The sequence below is a fragment of the Podarcis filfolensis genome (assembly GCF_964270895.1).
Source record: "Podarcis filfolensis genome assembly, chromosome: 5".
NCBI lineage: Eukaryota > Metazoa > Chordata > Lepidosauria > Squamata > Lacertidae > Podarcis > Podarcis filfolensis.
Genome location: NC_139608.1, coordinates 49,249,121 through 49,272,711, shown reverse-complemented (window position 1 = coordinate 49,272,711; position 23,591 = coordinate 49,249,121). Strand labels below are relative to the sequence as shown.

General features: G+C 38.0%; 1 protein-coding gene across 2 annotated transcripts in view; it reads right to left on the bottom strand.

Annotated features, from left to right (window-relative positions):
• Positions 1–2,867: 2,867 nt before the first annotated feature.
• NHLRC2 (NHL repeat containing 2) overlaps positions 2,868–23,591 on the bottom strand; it is a 35,687-nt gene continuing 14,963 nt past the window's right edge. For both annotated transcript variants that reach the window (XM_083616692.1, XM_083616693.1), the window contains exons 6-11: positions 13,966–14,065; positions 13,080–13,311; positions 12,601–12,723; positions 10,907–11,116; positions 8,397–8,622; positions 2,868–7,643 (exon numbers count right to left, since the gene is read on the bottom strand). In XM_083616692.1, the coding sequence (XP_083472818.1) occupies positions 7,387–7,643; positions 8,397–8,622; positions 10,907–11,116; positions 12,601–12,723; positions 13,080–13,311; positions 13,966–14,065 (1,148 nt within the window). In that variant the 3' untranslated portion in view covers positions 2,868–7,386. The remainder of the gene's footprint in view (positions 7,644–8,396; positions 8,623–10,906; positions 11,117–12,600; positions 12,724–13,079; positions 13,312–13,965; positions 14,066–23,591) is intronic.

Sequence of the window (23,591 nt, the reverse complement as noted above, 5' to 3'; positions counted from 1 at the left end):
GGCAATATTCAGTTGTTCTAGTTCTGCTAAATTTTCCTCATGAGTGCAACAAGAGGATTTAAAAGGAGTAAGGATATTGATAAGCACTCATTTCATAATGGGGAAGCTGTCCTTGATAGAAAATTGACATTCAGATAAGATGCCGGATGGATCTGTACTGTGGAGTTCAAAATCAATGCAATTTAAAATAAAATAAAATACATTCACCTCATCACTATTATAAGGAGTGTCCTTCATGTTTACCTTTGTATGTATAGTTAACACAGCTGAGTCTACCTTTCTCTGGCTTTTTCGGTGTTATCTAATTTGCTTTAGATTTTTACGATTATCTGTACTAGTTTTAGAAAATAATTAGTAAATGTATTACTGGTGGGCTGTAGAAACATGAGAGGCTCCAAGCTGCCTGATTAATGCAAGCATTTACAAATGCTCAATTATTTTACATGTTTAAAGTGCCCCACAGATATTGCGATAACAATCCAAGTAGGAGAGTAAGAGGCACCCCATATGGGCTAAGACTGAGAGAGGCTGGTTTGCCCAAGGGGATGTGCTGAGATTTGATTAAGGGATTTTCAGTGTACAACTAAAAATAAATAGACTCACACCTTCAACACTGGACAACTTTCTAGGCTTCTCTTGCATTTAAGGCTGTAATTCTGTATCTAGCCGTGAATCTCACTGGACTCAGTCAGCCTTACTTCTGAGAAAATATGCATAGGAATTGCACTGTAAGTGAACATATAGGGAGTACTGTTGATAGCAGGACACTTCCACTAGGTTTGATAAGATGCATCTAGAAGTTATACATATGTACGTTTACAGGGTATCATTCCCTGAATGCAAAAAAGGTGAATTCTAGTATATTTGAGGAGAACAGTAAACCCAAGCATCTATGGAAAATGAACAATTTTGTGCCAACCAAAAACAGATGACCAGTAAGCTCCAGCCCCCAATGGCAAGAACCACCAAGAAACCTGCTGTACCTGTAACTGGGTGTGGAGTGCAGCTGAATGGAACACAGCTGTGGGCAGCCTAAGGGAGGACCACTCACCTTGGTGCTTGCCCATAAAGATGCAAGCCCTGCCATGAGACAGGAAAGCAGCTGTAGGTGAAGAGGACAGAAGGAGTTCCTCTTCCCATCTTTTGGAACTCCGCCCCCCCCCCCCGGTCCACACACCATGTTATTGTTGCTGTTGCATGTGTAAGCTGCCCCGTGATATTCGGATGATGGGCGGTATAGAAATTTAATAAGACATTTTAGAATGATTAACCATAAAAAAAAACCTACATACAAATTGTGCTTCTAGGTATTTCTCCCCCCCCCCCCACTCTTATTTATTTTTTTAAAAAAGTTCTTTACATAGCTTTTCCATTTCTCCTTGATTTATACATTTTCAAGTAATGATGTTCATACATTAATAGGCTGCATGGATCAGAAACTATATTTGTGAAAATGGGTGCCATGTGTGCAGCCCTTGTGGTGGGCTGAGAAAGTAAACAGTTCCCATTACCAAACTATTATATGCAAACACAGCACCAGTCAAATGCACTCAATACACTTTTGCGGTACTGATAAGTTCTTTGGGACTTAGCAAACTGAACCAAGGCTCCCTGTACCTCAAACAGGTGGTCTAATTGTTGCTGAGGGGACATGAGAATGTCTGCAATTGGAAAATCCACCGCCATGTACATATTTCTCTGGATTGGGCCCATTTAATACATTTTTCAAATGTTTGTTAGTTATTTTTTAACGTTTTTTTATTTACATACAAAAGAGAAATATAATAACAGAACAAAAAATTGGAATTATAATAAAACACTCAAACAGTTTTAGTTCTTGGTTTTATTATATAGTTTAATATAGCTTTTCTATTATTAACTATCTTTGTTGTAAAATAATTACCACATATTTCAAACATATTACTTTGACACTGTTCTTTTTATATAAATTTAAAAGATCGCAACCCTTATTGCAGAGATTACATTTCCAAAGGCACATTTGACAGTTCACTTAAATATATTCTGGGATTAATTCTGAACCATGGAATCATAAAGTTGTAGTGCTAGAAGGTACACCAAGAGTCATCTAGTCCAACCCTCTGCAATGAGGAATTTCAACTGGAATGTTCCATGTTAGCGAAAGATGATCTGTTGCCAGTGGCGTAGCATGGGGGGTGCAGGGGGGGCCGGCCGCACCGGGCGCAACATCTGGGGGTTAGGGTTAGGGGGCGCAAATCCACGGGTTAGGGGGCGCAAATCCACGGGTTAGGGGGCGCAAATTACTTGCCTTGCCCCGGGTGCTGACAACTCACGCTACGCCACTGTCTGTTGCTCTGTGTGCATCTCCTCAGTACAATTCAAACCTGACTCTGACAAAAGCTGAAAGAATCTTGCACTCCTTTGAGAAATTTATCAGATGTATTCGAGGAAGAGGAAGTAATAAAGCATCTTGAAGTGAGGCAAATTAAAATCTAGAAATATCGGGAAAGTAGGTTCTCTATACCCTAGCAGCGCTAGCTGTAGGAAGCTTGATTTGTTTCAGGTAGTAGAAAATATAACTCCCACAACTGAAACCAACAGGACCTGTTAACGTTCACAACTCACTAAAGTACCAGCAACAGTGGGCAGCTTTTAAATCTGAATATAATTTAAATCTAAAAATAAAACAATCTAAATTTAAAATAAAATCACTATACATAAGTTATCTGTGCCCCATGGATCCCAAAGTTCTTAGTATCAAAGCTTCAAAAAAAAATTGGTTAATATTCACATTTTATTGAAAATATTTAAACAAGATAAAGTGAAGAAATAAAAAAGGAAACAAAAACTGCATATGAAGTACAAAAAGTGAAAAGTTGAAAATGTGATGGGATGTTAAAAGCCCTTTAATTGCAATATATCACATACAGAATTAAACTGCATTAGCTCAAACACACATTATGCTTGTGATTAAGTCACTATAAGAAGAGAATATCTTCTTGTGCATCAGAATAATCATGAAAAAGCAGGAGCACGACAAACAAATCAATTACAGTAAAACAACAGTTCAAGATGTTCACTGTGAGGTTAAATCATATTTTCCCCCTTCATCTTACATAATTTTCTGCCTTCTAGAATATGACTTTCAATTTGAGATTTTCTGCTAATGCATATGCTAGTAAAACACAAAAACAAAATCAGTTCCAGACCTATCTTAATTAAGGACCTCAGCCAGTTTATTTTGATTCAGCTTACTCTAGTTTAATGGAAAGTTAAGTAAGTTAAAGGAAAGCTATCAATTTTACTTGCTCTTCTGTAGCAAGAAAACTATATTTTCATTTTATGTCATTTATCTGACAAAGTCTAGGTGCCTTGAAAGAGTTTAAATGTCTTAATAAAACAAACCCACATAAAACTGGACTAGACCTTCAAACTATACTTCTAGTCAACTCTGTTAACAAATGAAAATTATAGAGAGATAAACAGAAAACACACACAAATAGGATGTCCCAAAGTGAAAAACAGCTTAAGTGATGAGTGGCATTTTTTAAGCACCTGCATAGTTGCTTATTGATTTAGCATAAGTTTAGCATAAGGTGAACAACCTGCAGTGAGCCTCAGGTTCATGTGCTCCCCCCATGATCTCCAGGATGATCATGAGATCAAAAGCTTCTATTTCCAATTTCAATCAGATAGTGTAGCAGGTTGTCCAAACCATAAATCTGCTTAATGTAAACTACTGTTTGCTTAAGCCAGCCAGCTTCATAAACTATGGTTTTAAAACAAGTTGCGGTTAATCTAAGCCAGAAGCAAAAGCTTCTGAATTCCTGCTCATGGCCACTGCAGAAGAGGAGGGGAATATGTGATCCTGAGGCTCACTGTGGTTCATTCTCATCACATTAAGCTATGGTACGCCATGATGTCGGAACCAGGCCAACATGAACCTGTTTATTCAGTTTTATGTCAAGGAGAAGCTAAAATAGGAGGGTGGGGAATAACAGCTCAGCAACACACATTTTATTGATTTTGTTTCAGTGTAATGTTCTGAGGCTGACAGAGTATTTGTACAAGTGTACTGCCATTTTTTTACTGCTTTACTCATAGTGGTAGTGCACTGATAGTGCACAAGGCTATCAGTGTGGTAGGTAGATACAATTCGGGAAATCCCCCCCCCCTTTTGCTCTAGGGCTTTTCGCTGGACAATCATTCTGACATGTTTAAAATCGGTATGCCATCAAAGAGGTAAAAGAAATAATCAATAAACTACACTTACACAAACATTCCAAGCTGGAGTCCTTACTTTTCTAAGATTTGACAAGTGACTGCCAGCCTTTGAAAATGTTTAGACCACAACAACTGCAAGGTCAATGTTGAAAGCTACTTGATCAGAAAGAAAGTGGTTGAAAAATATAGCTGGTTTTGCAATGTGGGGGAATGGTATGAAGGCTGAAATCCTATATTTACTTACCTTGGAATATCTCCGTTGAACTTACTTCTGAAAAGACCTGTATAGCATAGTACCCTGGTGTCTGGTTTAGGAATAGCTAATGTAGTGCCTTCCAGCTGCTGTTGGATTTCCAACTCCCATCAGCCCCAGCCAACATTGATGAAGGTCAGAAATGATTTGAGTTGTAATCAAATCCAGAAGGAATCACTTTAGTGACTACTTAAAGTGGCCTACTTAAACTGGTTTTTCAAAAGTGTTAGCGATGCAGCCACCTTGCTGCAACTGAACAAGTCCGGAATGCTTATGTAAAGGTCACCTGGAAACCACATGTATCCCATCTTGAGTTCTATGATGGAAGCAAGGCTAGATATAAATGTATTAACTTAATATTAATAACTACTAAATTATATTCTGAATCCATTCTATACCACTAATTTAAAATTATTTTCCACACTCTAAACTAAGTCTCCAATCAAATGCAGTAAAATAAATATAAGTAAACTTAAGAAGATAATGCAACATTTGGCCTTTTTGTAGAAAGCAAGTGGCAAATTATCACCTACCCTTAATGGCTTTTATACAAAAGCAATAAATTCACCTTTACTCATAAAAAAGAGGCAAACTAACATTGAGTCCAGAAGAAAGTTATTTTTAGATTCTACTAATAACTTTTTTTAAAAAAAAAGGTTTGAATAAGAAGATTTGGATTCTATGAGCATGTACTCACAATCATATACAAGGACATATGGCTGTTAACCTATATTAGCCTCTCGGTTTGAAAAAGTTTATAAAACAGCAGACATTTAAAAAGCTCCAGTGCAGCTTGTTAGTCCCTAAACATAGATGTATATAAAATAGATACTGAGAGATTAAACACAAAATTCAAGTCTAGATTTTAAATACTGCAGTGCACATATGTTGCATTTCAATAATCCTAATTCTACTGATAGCCAACAAAAGCTTTGTTGCAGATACACAGAATTGCTTAAATCAATATTTTTAGTATCCTGTCCACTGGGAATGGACAGAGCCCATTAATTTCCTGAGCTAAGAGAACAGTTTGACTTAGTGGAGAGTTCTTTGAAAAACAGAAATCTTTTTTAAACCTAGTGATTGAAAACGTGTGAACTGGTTCCTGGATTTTAGCCAACAAAGAATTAAAAAGAGCATTGTAAAAAGGCAGAAAAAATTACATTATTAAAAAAATGAATTACTAATCACTTGCCCTTGTCTTGTCACTCTGGAATAGAGCATTTTCCTCTCTGTATTAAAAAAGCTTTCAAAAAGCAAAGAAAATTCTGTATCTACATGCATGAACTTACTTAAGAGTTCCGAAACCTGGCCTGAATGATAGGCCAGGAAGGCTGCTGAACTATTCAATTTTTAGACAGTGCTGGAAGGAATACTGTTATTTTTGGTATTAGAGTGACCTTTTAACTCTCTGCTATGCTGGCAAGTGATTGTGAAGAGGAAAAAAAGCCATACCACACCATATGGTTTCTCCTTCAAACACAAACATTAGACAATTCTTCAGCAACATCTTAAGATAGCTTTAGAGCAGGAAAAGTCTCAGACCAGTATTCTAGCAATTTAACTTCCGAGTGTTAGTGAAGCTGTGAAGTAGTTCAGAAGAATGGTCATTACAATTAACATGCTGCTCCAAGTATATTAAATATGATTTTTCATAGCTTTTGCACAGGAAGATATGCCACTTCGGTGCACATCATTGTGCATATGTGCATCCAGATCTGTCTCTTCAAACATATATAAGATGCTTATTTTGAAAAGCCTTTTACAATTGTGTTTATTCGGGTTTAACATTTTTGCTTTTCTTTATGTAAGGCTGGTGGCAACCAAATGCAAAGATTATTGATTTACTTCCACTGAGCTTTGTGTTAAATCCATCATAGACTCCAGCAACTAGTAATTTTGGTGAACAATGATTTTAATGGCCTCTTGGAAGAACTTGAGTATTATTAACAAATCAATGATAACGATGCCCCAAGACTTTCAAAGTAACATATAAATCTAAGTGATGCTATCAAAAACTGAAATGCCTTTTGTAAAGCATAATGGTGCTAAGGAAACATGTCCATAGCTTTGAATAAAGTCTGGCATAGATACAAAGTGTGGTCAATGTCCATTTGGTTTTAACACAGCACTGCCAAAAATCTGAACAAGAAATCTTAATATTAGGAAATAATAAAATAATTAGCCTAAAATAATTAAATACTGAAGTTTTCACCATTATATGTGAATAGACATGGCAGTTAGCGAAAAAATACAGAATGCCACTGCTAAGTGGATATAGAAAACAAACATGGACCTCTCATAAATTGTTATCCAGAAAACATAAGGCATAAGTTAGTTTTATATAACTGAGCTTATTTGCATAAAAAATAAGCCTAGCTCACTTTAGGATCATTTCAGAATACACCAGTTCCTTAAATACAAAATATTATGGGGAAAACATAGTGTTTTTAATCGAGAAAAATATATATCCACATTTCAACCATTTATTCCAGGAGAAAAACACAGGCTTTTGTTTAGCTCCAAATGAATCTGACCATACTTAATAGCAAATTTCTTATATGATATTACAGTATTGGGTTCCTTGTTAAGATTATCCACTATTCACACAATGACCCAAACCCACTTCTGCATTTATTGCTTATGCTGCAAGAAATAAAGGACTAGAATTTTATTACACTTTGCATGATTCAGCACAATGCATTTCTACTTCATCTGATCACACTTATCAGAGTTATTTTCCACAAGCTTTCAAGGTGAACTTGGCACCAAACTACATGTCTAAATTTGTTACACTCTGCTGGAAGACCAGAAGTGAAAAGGTGGGGGAAGGGGAAAATCGCAAATCAACAAACAATTTATTCCTGTTTTAAAAGTAGGCAGTAGTAAATAAAACATAAATAAGTGCTTTTTTGTTTGCTTTGGCTTAGTTAAAATGCATATATAAGCTCAATCAGAGATGTTCTACCTTGGCTTGAATTAGCTATGTGGAAAGTCTGGTTGAATGAGACTCCTTTCATCATGCAGGCACTGCTGTCCTTGCTACAGTAATAGAGGCACGCTTTGATTGACAGTACAACTTCAGATGATAGGCAGTTCATGGGTATTCGCAATGGGATTATAGGCTGTTTACAAATGTCCTCAATTTCTCCGTATGTGTCCTGTTCATGAAGCAGCCATTCACTGCCTAGAAAAAAAGGTATCCCGTCACTATGTTAAGAGTTTTATCTTAATTTGAATGATGTATTTTGTTCTTTTGTGAATCCTCAATCATAAAATAATATTTTGGTAAGCAAAATATGTGGGCTGGGATTCAAAGAATCAAGAACAGAAGGGAAGAACGCACCAGTGCTGTTCTTTTGCACACTTTTTGCAATGCAATATGAGAACATATAAGGGATTGTGTTACAGTATAAGAAACAGTGAATATGGAAAAGATGGGCTGTGGGGTATAAACCCTAATGGTCCATAAATAAGTCTTTATAATGAGCCTGTACAAAGTCTTACACAAGAATTTAAGCAAATCTAGAAACTTCCTCAGATCTAGGGTCACCTTCCTCACCCAGTGCTCTTCTGCTTTGTCAAAAATGTGTTTTTTTTAGAGTGGGAGAAACTTTCTGCTAGCAGAAGGGCACCAGTCCTAAACTGGCAATTTATCTGAAACATTAGAAGATAACATTATGGCCCATAACAATTCTGATGATGAAACTACAGCAATTTCATCTTGAATGAAAGCAAATAGGTCTGACCAGAATCTGGTTTTATCCAATAGGTATGGGATCTTTTTATGTTAAATCTACAAAACAGAAAAGCTACATAGTGATTTACCTTTTTGACATAGCCTACTGATTTCAAAATAAATGTACTGTGACAGCTTGGCTAAAAGAGCATTAAAAAACTCAACAGATATTTACACTAAAAAGCAACTGAGGCCCCTTACCTTCTGATGTGAGAAACCATGAACTGGGCGCTTCTTCTGTCAGTTTGGTATTTGGAGGAAGGCTGAGTTTCAGTGCAAATTGAAGTGCCTGGCCAGGGCTCACAGTCAGTGAAGGTAGCTGAAGATTTGGAGCAGATTTAGGCAGCTTTGGTAATTTTGTCTTATCAGTCTTTTGCACAGATGGACCATCCTGAATGTCTCCGGTGTTGGCATTCTGGAGAGGTAGCTATCAAAGAAACAGAAAGGGAAGTTCATTTGTTTTGAAGTATAATGTCATATTCTAAGACTTGGAAAAGTCACAGCCAACAGTTTTGATATTGTTACTGTATAGAAAATATAATAATAACAACCACTGTGAAATCTACCAAACTTCCTTAGGCCCGATCCCTTATTTCAGAGAACCAAGGCCAAGAACAGGCACCACACTCCATTACAATGCCTGGGGAAACTTCTGATAGGCAGTGAGAATGCATAAATTGAGGTGGATTCCCAACACTATAAAGCAGCCTTTCTCAGTCTTGGGCTCCCAGATGTTGTTGGACTACAATTCCCATCATCCCTGGCTAGCAGGACCAGTGGAAAGGAGGATGGGAGCTGTAGTCCAACAACATCTGGAGACACCAAGCTGGCTACCCATTCAAATACTGTTTTTTCTTTATCGTAAGATGACATGAACAATGTTTTAAACAAAAGCTGCTTGTTACAAATTACTATAAAGGAGATTTTACAGAATCTGGCACAATTTATACTTTTCCAGTGTATTTGTCAGCTTTCATGTCAAACAAACGAGTAAATAAATATTACTTCTCTTGGCAGTTTTGACTTGTTTAGATGCAAATGCTTTATAGTCTAAACAGATACTTAGCTCCATTAGTTCAAGAAAATTCACTTGAATTTGTTAAGGAATTTGTTAAGGAAGTATCAGTAGCAGCTGATGAGTGTCATATGGATAAAAACATTCCTTTGAATAGTTTTACCGTACAAAATTTTATTTATAAAAATATTCATAAACTACTCACTCATATATCATGACAGTGTACAACAATATATAGAGGTATATAAAACAAAACCCAAATTATCAGAAAAGTAACCGGCACAACTTGGAAAAAATACTTATATGTAAGTAAGGCAGAGTCAGAACCTGAAGGTGGCTGTAATATTGGCTATAGTTCTTTACGTGAAGTACACTGAACAGTCTTATTTGTTTATCTCCCATGTTAAAAGCTGGGTTAATTTATTTAAACCAAAGCAATTTGAAACAAGTTTGTCATTGATGCTTCTTCATATGTTTCCTAAACAATGATGGAAATCTGATAACTTTACCAGAGGATAAGGGTTGGAAACCTGATCCCCATCCTAGAAACTATGTGACAAATTCATGTGTATCAGTAATCTTGTAGGACCAGAGTTGTTGTATGGTGTTAATATCCCAGCCCTATGCAAAAGCTGGTATGTGCAAGGCCATCGAGAAATTAATGAAAGTTAAAGGTGGTAATTAAGTTTTACTCAGAGTAGACCCACTGAAAGTAATGGACCAAACATAGCATGTTCATTCATTTTAATGAGTCTACCTTGAGTAAGCCTTAACTATCACCCTATGAGTGACTAATTCTGCCTTGGACAAGCCTTATATTGCTGTTTCTGGGTATCTGTTGTGGTGTCCAGGCTCTGGTTCCAGACGGGTTGTACTTCCTATGAAGGCACAAGTGTGCTGCTTTGGAGTTCTGCTAGATCCAGTCTTTTCTTTTTTCTTTGAAGTGGCAAGGAGAGCTGGCAATAGTGAAGACTTTATCCTTAAGTTCCTAGATTTCACTGGGAAAGTGAAGTTCTAGTACTAGATCAAGACCATTATGAGCTGGACATGAATGTCAGTGAGAAAATGGCTTGGTTAGTAATGGGGATGGGAAGGAGCAATTCCTGAGTTCAGTATCATGAGAACTGGTGTAATTCCTATGTTTTTAGAAGAAAGCACCTGATCTGCAGGAATCTGTTAACCTACTGTGCCAAGCTCAGAGGGCCTATTTATTTGATAAATAGTTTGAAGCACTTTGCACATTTTTTTTGAGTATTTTATCTCATTTATTTTCACAAGCAGGACCTATTATTTCCATTTTACTGAGGGAGGAGGGCACAGACATCAAGCAGAGAGAATACATGGTGCTTAAGGCTGCTCTTTAGACTAAGATGAGACTTGAATCAGGTCTCCTATATCCAAGTTGAATAGTGCAATGAAAGCTGAAGTTTCTGTATCTCTGCTTACTCTAATTGAACTAGTGTCCTTTCCAACCTCTTAAAACAGATGGAACATTTATTTTAAGCCTAACAGGATATCCTTAACACAAAAGCTGTTCAGTTTGCCAGATCATTATAAAACACTATGAGAATGCATTTACTGCTATGCTTCATGCTATCTGGGCAGTAGCATTAGGATATCTGATGAAAGATGACCCAACTATAATAACTTATCCAAAGTTGAAAATCCCAGATAAAGTTCTATAAAGGGGGCTTACCAGTGAAACAATTTTGGTTTCTAAATCTAGCACTTTTATCTGATGATTGTTTGTGTCTGCAACATAGAGCAAACGACCTCCGTCTTCAACACACAGGCCTCCGGGTTCATTGAAAGTTGAGGAAGTGAAGCTGGAACCGATGACATTGCTTGCTTCTCCTGTACCTGCCAATGTAGCACAATTCTTCATCTTGGGATCTACAAATTTAATCTAGAGAAAAGCAAAGCACAAGGAACTTTGTAAATAATAAAACAGAATTGTGTACTTATTTTTACTATACTACTGATGATAAAATTCTGAAGAAAGTAAAGTAGGGAACAGTGTCACAATTAGAGAAAATGCTGCCTGCTAAGTGTCCTGCTATCACAGAGGGAGAGCTAGTATTTCCAGTACAGTGGTACCTCAGGTTAAGTACTTAATTCGTTCCGGAGGTCTGTTCTTAACCTGAAACTGTTCTTAACCTGAAGCACCACTTTAGCTAATGGGGCCTCCTGCTGCTGCCACACCGCCGGAGCACGATTTCTGTTCTCATCCTGAAGCAAAGTTCTTAACCTGAGGTACTATTTCTGGGTTAGCGGAGACTGTAACCTGAAACGTATGTAACCCGAGGTACCACTGTATCAAGAAGTGTGGTTTGTTTCACTCCCAACATACTATGATCTGTAGACAAGGTTTATTCTTGACTTACTGACTGTGGCTTGTTGGGACCAAAACAAACAACCACCCCTGGTTCAGACATAATGCTAACTCATTCATTATTGTTTCCTCTCAATATGAACAGGGAGGACCAAAACAACCAAGTCAGGCATGTTCATGGTATACCAGCAACTAACATCTACAATGAAGTGTAAACTGGGCCACTGAACAAACTTCTTGCTTGCTACGGCATTATAGGCCAGTAATAAGATATTCAAGTGTTATTTATTAGCAGTATGAGGGATTTGACATACTCATAAAGTCACTTTCTTAAGTGTTTATGAAAAAGATACTATTAATAAGTGACTCCCAAAATTTCTGCAGGAAAAGAAGTGCCAAAATGCAAGCCCTTTTCATGTTTCTTGAAGATGTGCCATTTTTTGTCAAAGCATTTTTTGTCAAAGTGCATATGACCGTGCCAGCTATCTCTGACATGTTTTACAGGGCTCTCTGCAGCCATGATTACCGTAGATCTGGATCACCACATCAGTAATATCTACAAGTGACCCATGTTTACAATGACCCCACAGCTTTTTATGAACATGACTAAGTACACAGCTGAAAGAGCTTGGGTTTGCATCATCAGGCAAACCTAGGGAAGAGGGAATGCAATTTTTCAGTCATCTGTGCAATTGTCCAGAACTTTCTCAGTAAACATTAGAAAAGAAATTAGCCAGCCACCTTCTACCACTCTGTCTACAGCTTTATTGCTTTTAGGTGTCATAAATCTGATTCCTGACGTTGGACTTGTCTTGGGGGTCCATATAAGCAAATAGGAATACAGCCTTAGCACCTTTATTGCCTCTCCATATAATCAAAAGCATCTTCCACAAAAAAGCAGAAGTTGACAAAAAATCAACTGTTATAACATACATAAATGAATTATAATTTGTTTTTTAACTCCAAATAACAGTTTTACTGAATATCTAAAACTTAACTTTGTAGTAAAGTTGGTGAAATGAAACTCAAGCAGTAAATAATGCACCATGAAGGCTCACCTTATGATTATAGGAATCTGCAACATAAAGGAGACTTCTTTTCTTGTCCCAGGTTACTCCTAAGGGATGCTGTAGCTTTGCATTTATTCCAGCTCCATCAATATCACCAAAGGCAAATAAATTCTTTTTTCAAAAGCATATATATATATACAGAGAAAGAATTATACAATTATTAAATTGGTTCAATTATTATTATTATTTAGCGCAAATAAACGTAAGATTCTTGCTGAACATGATGGATCTTCAAACTATCAATTAAAAGCACAATAAAAGCATCAGCAGTTAAAGTTATGAAGTTAACATTTTGGAATGACAGGGAAGGAGCACTACCACAGTGATCAAGTTTATATTAACAATTGCTATAACAACTTTTATAAGACATGAAGAGTCATACAAAATAAGCTTACACACCACATCCCTATTGGGCATCTTGTTAAATCAAACTTGAGTAGGAATAGGAACAAACAGCAAGAACTTACCATTGGGTCTCTTTCTCCTCCTACAAGGTGTTTCACAGCTCCATCTTTCAGAGAAATGGTGCGCAGAGTGCTGCTTTCACTGTCTGCTACAAAAAGGTAGTTCCAAGGCTCTTCAGCAGCTACAGTCAGACCAGAGGGCTGGGCAAAGCCTGCTTTATGGGGATATGCATTATTTCGGTTCTCTTCATTTCCACTCCCAGCAAACCGAAGGCAGGTTCCTTTTTTCAAGTCACTAAAGGGGAGAAATGGGCATTTCCATGGGTCCTACCTTGTTATTTGAACACGCAGCCTGTTTCCCCCGCTATATTATCACTTACTGTAAATAACTTGGATACTTAAAGGGGAAAATCTTCCTTTTTTGCTTTTTACTCATTTTGAGGTAATCAGTTTTCTTTCCTGCTTCAAATGTTTCATTGGGAAAACAAGCAGACCTTGTCCCCTTTCCCCTCTGGTTATGCTTTTCTAAGTATACTAAGCAAAAACTACTGACCAACAAATACACTTGCTTCGGTGGAAGCAAGAACATTTTATGAACCAAGTGCTGATTGATCAGAACTGTTTGGATAATGAAGTGAAAGATGGAGAAATGTAAATACAGAAAAGTACAGCAAGACGTGATGCATAATATTTATTGCATTTATATTCCATGTTCTTCTGTAGGAGCTCACGGTTCTCCTCCTCCTCTTCATTTAATCCCTACAATCCTGTTGTTAGACTGAGATGCAGTGACTGGTTCAAGGTCACCCACTGAACTTCATGGTCAAGTGAGGACTTGAACCTTCGTCTCTCAGGTCTTATTCTTATTCTCGAACCCCACCTAGTCAGTCTACACATTCCACCCACCAATTATTGACCTGGTGTTTCTAAACATAACATTCTAGCTTACCTTCCTTTTGGTAGTTTTCCACATTCTAACATGAGTGCCCAGATTTGATGTGTTCCTGCCATGGCAATCCACAGAACATCATCTTCATGAGTTGATGAAACTATAAAAAAGGATTAACATTGGATGAGCCCTTGTTGGAAGCTTTTCTCACATTTTGCATTAAAAAACAACAACCACCCAGCCCAACACTTTTCAAATATTCAGCCATTCAGTAAGATAACATAATCATACGTTGGTGTTATTGAATGTACAAGGGGGGGTGGAATAAATATAAGAATGGAAGGGCAAATGGTCAAAAAAGAAGTATAAGTTTTGTTTGTAAGAGGCTCATGCTTTTCAGTCGCAAGTCGATATAAAGAAAACTGCCAAAACAAAAACGAGTACACAATGGTATTTAACATTGTGGAATATGTGAAAAATATACAACGAAAGTTAATTTGTAAATCTGTGTGGCGTATGGTAAACACTCAGAATTCAGAAATCTTTGCAAACTCTTTGCCACACAATTATTATTATTTATTAAATTTATACCTCACCCTTCCTCCCAAAGGACACCAGGGCTGCAAACACACAAGCAACAAAACAATTCCAATATATAAAAACAATTCCAATACAGAAACCAACTGGAAATGAGCTCTCCTTAAACTCTCGTTGAAGGAGGAAGGTCTTCAGCAGGCACTGAAAAGACAACCGGGATGGCACCTAATATTCAGCGGGAAGGAATTTCAAAATAGATGTCATGACACTGTACTGGGCAGAATGGGCCTCCTGATAAGATGATATCTGCAGTGACTGATTGGGCATCTAAGATATGAGTCAATATTTCACTACAGAAACCTAAATGTTTGTCACACAGGTTCAAAAGCACAAATATAGAAAGTTCTAGTCAGAAATTGCATCATCTGTCAAAGCTTGGTAAAATGTGTCATTCAATAGCAGAACTAAGAAGAAAACCACTCTTAGAAGCACAATTTCCTTTTCCCTTGTGGGGTGAGTACAGGAAAAGGAAGGGAGAGAAAGTCATTATAATTTCCTCTGGAAACCTAGGTCAAAACCTCCACAGTCATTCTTGGCCAGTAAAAGCAATGACATGAGCCAATAGGACGAGATACGGAAAGAGAAATGTACTTTGTACTAACTTAATTCTGTTATGCATAACTTCAAAGTATTTAAATGCAAAAAGTTCTTCTTTTGAGTATTACACCTACAGCATCTATCTGCATTGGACAATGAAGTTCAGTATACCCAAAATATTAATCTTTGCTGGATCAATCTCAACTAAAAAAAAAAAAATCCAAATAGATTCTAAAGCCATTTCCCATTGTTTAGGCTGTATGATACATACTAATCTTCTATTGCACACCTCTATTAAGATCCTGAACTTCTATCTTACAAAGATCCAATAAGCATTTATAAAGAACAGTTATGGGTTCAGGATCCTTCCTTTCCTGAACAACACAGGATTTCCCCCTGAAAGGTGATGAACACATTTATTTATAATAATGCTTCATTTGAAAGCAGAGTGCATTCTGGTGGACACTTTTAGGAACTAACATTTGGGCTTGATAACTGAAAGACGTTATCAAGTGCAGCAATCCTATGTACCCTGGCTTGAAAATACAGTCCACTAAAAATCAGCATGGCTTTTTTTTTTTCAAATAAAACATGCATAAAGATTGAGATGTCAGTGTATTTTATTTTTTTCCAAATTTTATTGATGCAAACTTTCTCTTCAAAAGGTCAGTTAGTGCTGTGGTGTCACATGCAAAAGTACAGTAGACAAATTTTATGTAAAGTAAGCATGCTTAAAATTCTATAAACATAAAAGAAAACAATTCAGTGGTTTCACTCTTTGATCACATATGGAATGCTAACTAAGATACGCTTTCCTCTTCTTCAACTCTCAGCTAATCAGGCAAAACCAGGGGTGTGCCAACAGAGAAAGATCCATAGCATTGCCAGTTTCAATTCAAACTGGCAATGCAAAGGAACGTATTTCCTTTGTGGGCACAGCGCAAGCTGTGCTTGCAGACGAACAACCTTTGTATTGCCAGCTAGAATTCAAGCTGGAGATGCAAAAGAATATTTGTGCTTAAAGCAAGCCTTGCTTTGTGGGGTAGGTAAGAGACATGGTTGCTAAGGAAAAACTGGGAGCCTTAAAAGTGCACTCCCAGCTGTTCCTTGGCAAGCAAGGCTTGCTGCAAGTGCCTATGAGCAAGTCTGCTTGGGCAGAGAATGATTGTGCTTTGGAGTTTCCGGTCAGGAACTTTGTACCACAGCCGAACCTCACCCCAAGTGGAGTTTCCTCTAAGCACTGATCAACTGACTGATCCTGACAGCAAGTCTCACTTGCTCCCAACCAATTCTTTCCCACCAACCCACTTCCTGTACAACACCTGACATCACAGGTGATGTCAGGAATGGGGCAGGTAGGCATCGTTTGGGGAAAGCGGTTTTACAGACCAAACTGGAATCTGCACTGGGCCTAATCTGATCTATGGGCCAGAGGTTTTCTATCCTTGGGCTAAACTGAATGCTCTAAATTTTTAATACAACTAGGCTACCTCAAATTATATTTTATCTTGAATGAGATTTATGGTAACAATATTATCTGCAGAAGATATTCACCTACTTGATTTCCCTGTACAGCAGGGATGGCCAATTTTCTATGAAAACGGATGCCACATTATTCCAAACAGCTGTCAGGTCTATAAAAAAGTTGGCAGTTGGAATCTGATAGGTATGCAACACGTGCACTCAGTCATAACACTGTACTGGACACAAATATGTCATTAAAAACTGCTTGAGGGGCTGTATCTAAGCCACAGACTGCCAGCTGACAATCCTTGCTCTAGACGAAAAACAAACAAAAGAGAGGAAGACAAACTTTCCATGTTTTAACTGTGTATTGACAAATGTACTTTTTTCTGACTGACGGTCGAATAAAAGGTTGATGATGATGATGACAAACTTTCCAGTTTGCCAGTTTATAGGCATGATCTGTTCCAATTACCAATCAAAATGTCACAGGATCTTGATAAATACAATTATGAGGCTCTATAAACTAAAGGTGCCTATTTTGCACAATGGGAGATATTTGCGATCTTTACAGAGATTAAAAAAGCAAAGTTGCCCCCTTTTTTGTAAGCACTACACTCAATACAACACAAAGCTGCCCAGTATTTCATTATTTTATAGCACAAGGTAGGATTGCAGTACGTGCTATTCTTCTACCAGTGGCTTTAAAATAAAATAAAAATACTGTCATGCAGTCAACATGGGCTGTCCTTGCAACTCCTGTTGGTTGTTATTGGTGAACAATATATTACCATACATGCAGGTCCCACTTTCTGAACACTTGCTATGCGAAAGTTCACTAATCCAAGCCTCATTATATGCATGGCAGATTCAGATATCTGAACAGCCAGAGTCCACACAAAATTTTGTTATTATTTTGTGCTTTGCTGGTTGGTGGCAGCCGTTTTTGGCTAGAAACCATACAGGGAGGGAGTGGGGAGATTGGACAAATTAGGGAACAGAAGAGCTGGACTGTAGGGATATCGCGGAGTGGGCAGTGAGGTCCAGAGGGAGCACACTCCCCACCAGCAGGCAGCCACAGTCTGCCTGCATGCGTGACCCTGGGGTGCGGGGTACACCCCCCCCAGACAAGCCACAGCTGTCTGGAACATCATTCCCTCGGTCTACCTTTTGCGGTCTCAGTAGTCGGCGGTGTCCGGTCTGTAACCTTTGTCCCTGAGACCTTTTGTCTCCTTCGTCATACACTGTGCAAGGGGAAAATGACGCGGTGGAAACAGGTGCCAAAATAACTTTGTACCATCCCACGATCTCGGGACTGGAAGATGTGTAAAGGTCACAGCCCAAAATGTATTTGCCTGGCTTGCATATTTGTCTCAATAAAAGGAGGCTCCACAGGACTAGTGAGCAGCTCGCTTCAGCCCACCTGTGTGCAGCTCACATGATGATCAACTCCTGTCTTGTGCCTTCACTTCACTGGACAAATCAGTTATTCCTTTGTCTCTACAGTGGACCCTCTGGATACAAATTTAATTTGGTCTGGGGGTCCATGTACACACCCAAAAATCTGCATCCAGAGGCGCCACTTCTGCGCACACACGCGGTGCGATAGAGCGCTTCTGCGCATGCAACGAAACCCGAAAAAATACTTCCGGGTTTGCCGCTTTCGCAATCTGAAGTTTACGTTACCTGAGAGTAACGTAACCCGAGGGTCTACTGTATTTTGCTGGTTGGCAGCAGTCATTTCAGGAAGAAGCCATGGAGGGAGAGGGGAGAGAGATTGGACAAATCAGAGTTTATAAATGTTTCCATTGTTTACACCTTCCTACAGCTCTCCAAATACAAATTACGGGGTATTTCTTTTCACTTATAAAAATTCTGCCCCCTCCCTGTAATTTTGGGGTTTTCTGCTGTATAGGAATTTATATCTATTGCAATATAGCACTCAGGTACAGAAAATTGTAACATATACCTGGCCTAGGAAGTATTAAGATAATTAAAATCATTGTTCAGATTTCTAGGCAGATTGTTAAATATGCATATCAAGATAAACAATCATTGTATTTTAGATTTTATGGAAGCATTTTAAATACAAAGTAGTCTCTTTCCATAGAAAATGGCTATGTAGTAATAAAAAATTAGTCAGATCTTCCTCTAAGAAAATTACTTTTGCAAGAGATCCTAGAAAGAGTACATTTCCTACCATATTTCCTGAGAGATTTTGGAGCAAAAAGGAGTCTTTCATGACTCAAAACAAGCATTCCATCACAAGAAGTGACGCAAGCAACATTGTAAAAAAGCAAACAGAAAACTGAAACTTGTACAGCTTTTGTCACTGAGCAAAGAAAGAAAAAGAAACTGTATTTAATATGTGCTATATTAAAGAAAGGAAGGAGGGAAAAACAATTACCATATATAGCTGTACCTCCTCAGATATTTTATAAAACACTCATTGTATTCCACAGTTCTGAACAGAGTTATGTTGAGATTCTCACTGCTTTTATAATCACATGCAGGATATGGCAAGGACTAAGGCCTTACTATACCACAACAGCCATTAATAGTCCAAAAATCCGGGAAATAATTGGCTTTGCTCAATGTCTACAAAACAAGAACTAAAATACAGAAGTATTTTATATAGTCTCCCTTAGTTTAAACAATAAGCTTATTACAAAATAGTTTCATCTGGCCCATGAGCAAGGAATGTTATTTTTTAATCTAAAGTGGACATACTGCAGATTTTTTAAAATAAAACTGATGAGCCTTATTGAAAAATCCCAGAGGAAACCAAAATATTGTACTCAAACATGTCTCTCACTATGCTATTAGAATCCCCAGTTACACTTTACAATCCTTCTATGGATTTACCTAAAGCACTTTTACTATGAAACAGCTACCCTAATAAAAATAATAAAGTAATTCCTTCACTTTTATGCAGTTAAACTCCACATTCCAGCTAAGGAGTAGTTTCAAAGCAACAGCTTATCCTTATTAGGGAATATACATTCTCATTGCCAGTGCTGTTTGCAGTATCAAAGCATTTTATTTTTGCTTTGCGATTACAGCTGCACTGTAAAGATGAATCAACAATAAAATGCAGATAGTGATGGATTAATAGTCCTCATAACTGCATTCCTTTTACCTTTCCTGTAAAAAAAAAGTCATTTTCATTCTATCTAAGAATTCCAAGATAACAATTTCTCTATAAATGGATTGACTCAGGTAGGCAATATATAGGCCCAGCTTTCTCCACTATCTCGATAGTGTGCAGCAGCCCATCCTATTTACCATCCTAGTTATTTGGGGGTGGGCGGTCTCCCTAGTAGTCCCAACACAACAGGCCAGGGAAACAAAGGACTGACTTAGCTAGTAAACCTATGCCTAGGGCTGTATCACTTTAAACATGATGGAACGCTGCACCATACAAAACATCCCCTGACACAAAAACTAAATTTGGAGAAATGGTTATGGCTTGCAGTCTCTCTGGCACATTTCACCTGTGTGGAAATATTTATTTTTTGAACACATATAGATAACATTCCATTAAGTGAGCCTAACTATAATCTGAAGTTGTAAATCTGACACAGGTTGCCACCTCAAAGAGAATCGGGCTTGTTTCTCATTCTCCCATCTCTCTTGGACAACAGATATGGATCACAAACAAGGGAAACTGCAAACTGATAGTGTCTAAATAATAATAATAGCTGTCACTAACATCTCACTTTTCCTCTAGGGAACTCAAGATGCCATGTGAGGTTGTATTAGCCTCACAACACAGAGGTAGGTAGTTTAGACTGAGAGACAGTAACTTTCCCAAAGCCACTCCCTGACTTCATAGTTTAGCAGAGATTTCAAACTGGATTTTTAAAATCCAATGTTAGTAACAGTGACACCACACACTGACTCTCACACAGGGCTATTGGAAGAGCCAGGTATGTTTCTCTATATTCATTCTCTCCTAGAGAAAGGAACTGCCCTATAAGAGATTTCATTAAAATCTTTCAAGTGTTCAGTTTGCATCCCAAGCTATTCCTCTGTACACAGTGGGTAAACATACTTTCAACAAGTAAAAACATGACCAGAAACAGCAGCTATTTCTACTTAATTTGTTTTAAGGCTCCAGATTGAATAGCTCTAATGTTAACAAAGTTTATCAACATCCTTCCACTGTTCTCTTTCCACCACATTACAGCCTAAAATTAGGGCCTGGTTACAGTGTGCCAAAGAGCCTTTGCTTCCCTGCATGAAATAAAATCTAGTGTATTCAACACTGCTGGGGGGTCAGTTGATTATTTTTATCAATACTGTTGCTTGATTGCTTGAATTGTTCAGTTTTATTTGGTATAAAGTGCTTTAGGTGAGTTTATGTTAACAAAATGGTGATTAATATATTTGCATTACCTGATTTCTCATTTTGGAAACAAATTCTTTATCAATACAGCAACACTAATTCAATGAATAAGATCAGCATACATATTAAAGCAAGCTGGATTTAAATTCACCTCCAGGGAAAGTCTTGAAGGATTCTACTCAACTTGATTTTATAGAAATTTCACAGAAGTGTAATCAACCTGTTTTTACAGAAATGAGGCAGTACAGTGGTACCTCAGGTTAAGTACTTAATTCGTTCCGGAGGTCCGTACTTAACCTGAAACTGTTCTTAACCTGAAGCACCACTTTAGCTAATGGGGCCTCCTGCTGCTGCCGCACCGCCGGAGCACAATTTCTGTTCTCATCCTGAAGCAAAGTTCTTAACCCGAGGTACTATTTCTGGGTTAGCGGAGTCTGTAACCTGAAGCGTATGTAACCTGAGGTACCACTGTAATGCTCATTTACATACCAATATGGCACACAATTGCACCATAGCACAATACAGTAACGCTGCAATAAATTACTCTCCTTAAACCTGAAGTATGATGATGCATGGCACTGTCAAGTGATTTACTCATTGTTGACCTTGGCAATGTAGAAACAATTAAAGTCTCCTGAACTTTACATAGATTTGTTGTACAGTTAATTGTAGTGGCACACAGAAAAGTTTTATAACTATTGCAGGCATGGGTTCAATTGCCCTTTTACAAGTGAAATGAGCCTGAAGTATCACCATTAAAATGCTGCCTGGTTCAAAGGATCAGCCTCAATTTTCTCCCACGTCCCTGAAGTACTACTTAATGATGAGACACGTAGGGAACTGAAACCAGATTTGGCTATGTAGCAACTGTATGTTTCTAAATTAAATATTTTTTTATTAATAATTGTCTTTTAAAATATTCACATTTCTGTCTGCAGGATACAAGTGCAGGGTGAAAATTATCTTACAGCAAAGTTCAGTTATTTACTTGCAAGCAGAGCGCATACAAATTATGATATTGCAATGAACCAGCCCTTTCTTAACTTTTCTGACAATATGAAGACAAACAAAACCAACACAAATATCTGTGATGAATTTAAATCATACTTCTACCTATGACAGGGATGGGGAGCCTTTTCCCACCTGGGGCTCACATTCTCTTGTGGGTAACCTTCTGCATAAGTGATAGGAGGTGCAAGTCGCAAAAATAGGTTTTTGTGACTCTTAAACTTGTACACTAGGTTACAGTCCAGCTACACAAAAGATCAGTGTTCCCCCTACCACCACCACACATGTCCATTGAAGCAAGCAAGAGACCCTATCACAGTTCAAGGACCTCACAGTTCAATATTACAGCTGAGCAAAAGAACTCAAGGAGGCAAAATGCAACTCTCAGATATGCACAACAGGAAGAAAAATCATAATGATAAAAAGTCTTTCCAAAATAGCAAACTGTATACAGTATAGGGGAAAGAGATCAAATGAAGTACAGGTTACCACCACCACCATTTAAGCAGAACTCTTTCGTGCAGTTAAAGAGAGGTCAGGTATGCTTGACAATCCCTGGTCTAATACAGCTCTTTGCATAGAGTGTGCAACAGGCTCACTATCTCTCAATTTCAGCTCCATCTGATACCTCTCTCCTGCCACATACACTTCTAATACATAAATTATCAATGCCACTTAACAAAGCCATTAACAACTTGGAACCAATTTGCCTATGAGATCACCTTATCCCACATGAGCAAATTCTACCATTTCGATTGACATACCGTAATTTGTTCTACTACAAGTGCCACACCATACCTATTCCACATCTGCAAGAACTTGGTCATTTACTATGACAGCACCTACATTTCTGAACTCCCTACCTATTGATATCAAGCAGGAGCTTTCACCGAACACTTTTTGGTGCATGTTAAAAACATGTTTTGTTCAGACAAGCCTTCCCAGATGCTTAGGAAGTTGAGGTAATTTTAACATATTTTAGTATTTTAACTTTTGTATGTTTTGAAGTACAGTTGCAATTTTATTGTTTTATCTTCTTGTAAAACCACAGAGCCTAGGGCTTGCCGATCAGAAGGTCGGCGGTTTGAATCCCCGTAACGGCGTGAGCTCCCGTTGCTCGGTCCCAGCTCCTGCCAACCTAGCAGTTCGAAAGCACATCAAACTGCAAGTAGATAAATAGGTACTGCTCCGGCGAGAAGGTAAACGGCACTTCCGTGCGCTGCTCTGGTTCGCCATGCTGGCCACATGACCCGGAAGCTGTACGCCGGCTCCCTCGGCCAATAAAGCGAGATGAGCGCCGAAACCCCAGAGTCGGTCACGACTGGACCTAATGGTCAGGGGTCCCTTTCCCCCTTACCTTTAAACCACTTTGAGGTGCTTTTTTTTACACAATCATGCTGTGCATACATTTTATAAAATAAATATTCATGTATGTAGTTCATTAGGACTATATTCCCTGTTCCCTGCTAGTTTCAATATAGTTTACTTAAGACTGTGCTGGCTGATGCTTTTATAAATAGATGTAACTGTGTACCAAAATGCATATATTTTGGAATCTATGTTATACATGCAGATCACAATGCCTGGGTCATAGCTGCCTTCTTTCTGAAAGGCACAGAGCTATCAAGAACATTTCACACTTCAGTCAAAAGTGCATTTAGCACTGCTTGCTTTCAGTGGCACTGAATAAAAATAGAGAAGGATGGTACAGAAAGCTGAAATGTACATGACC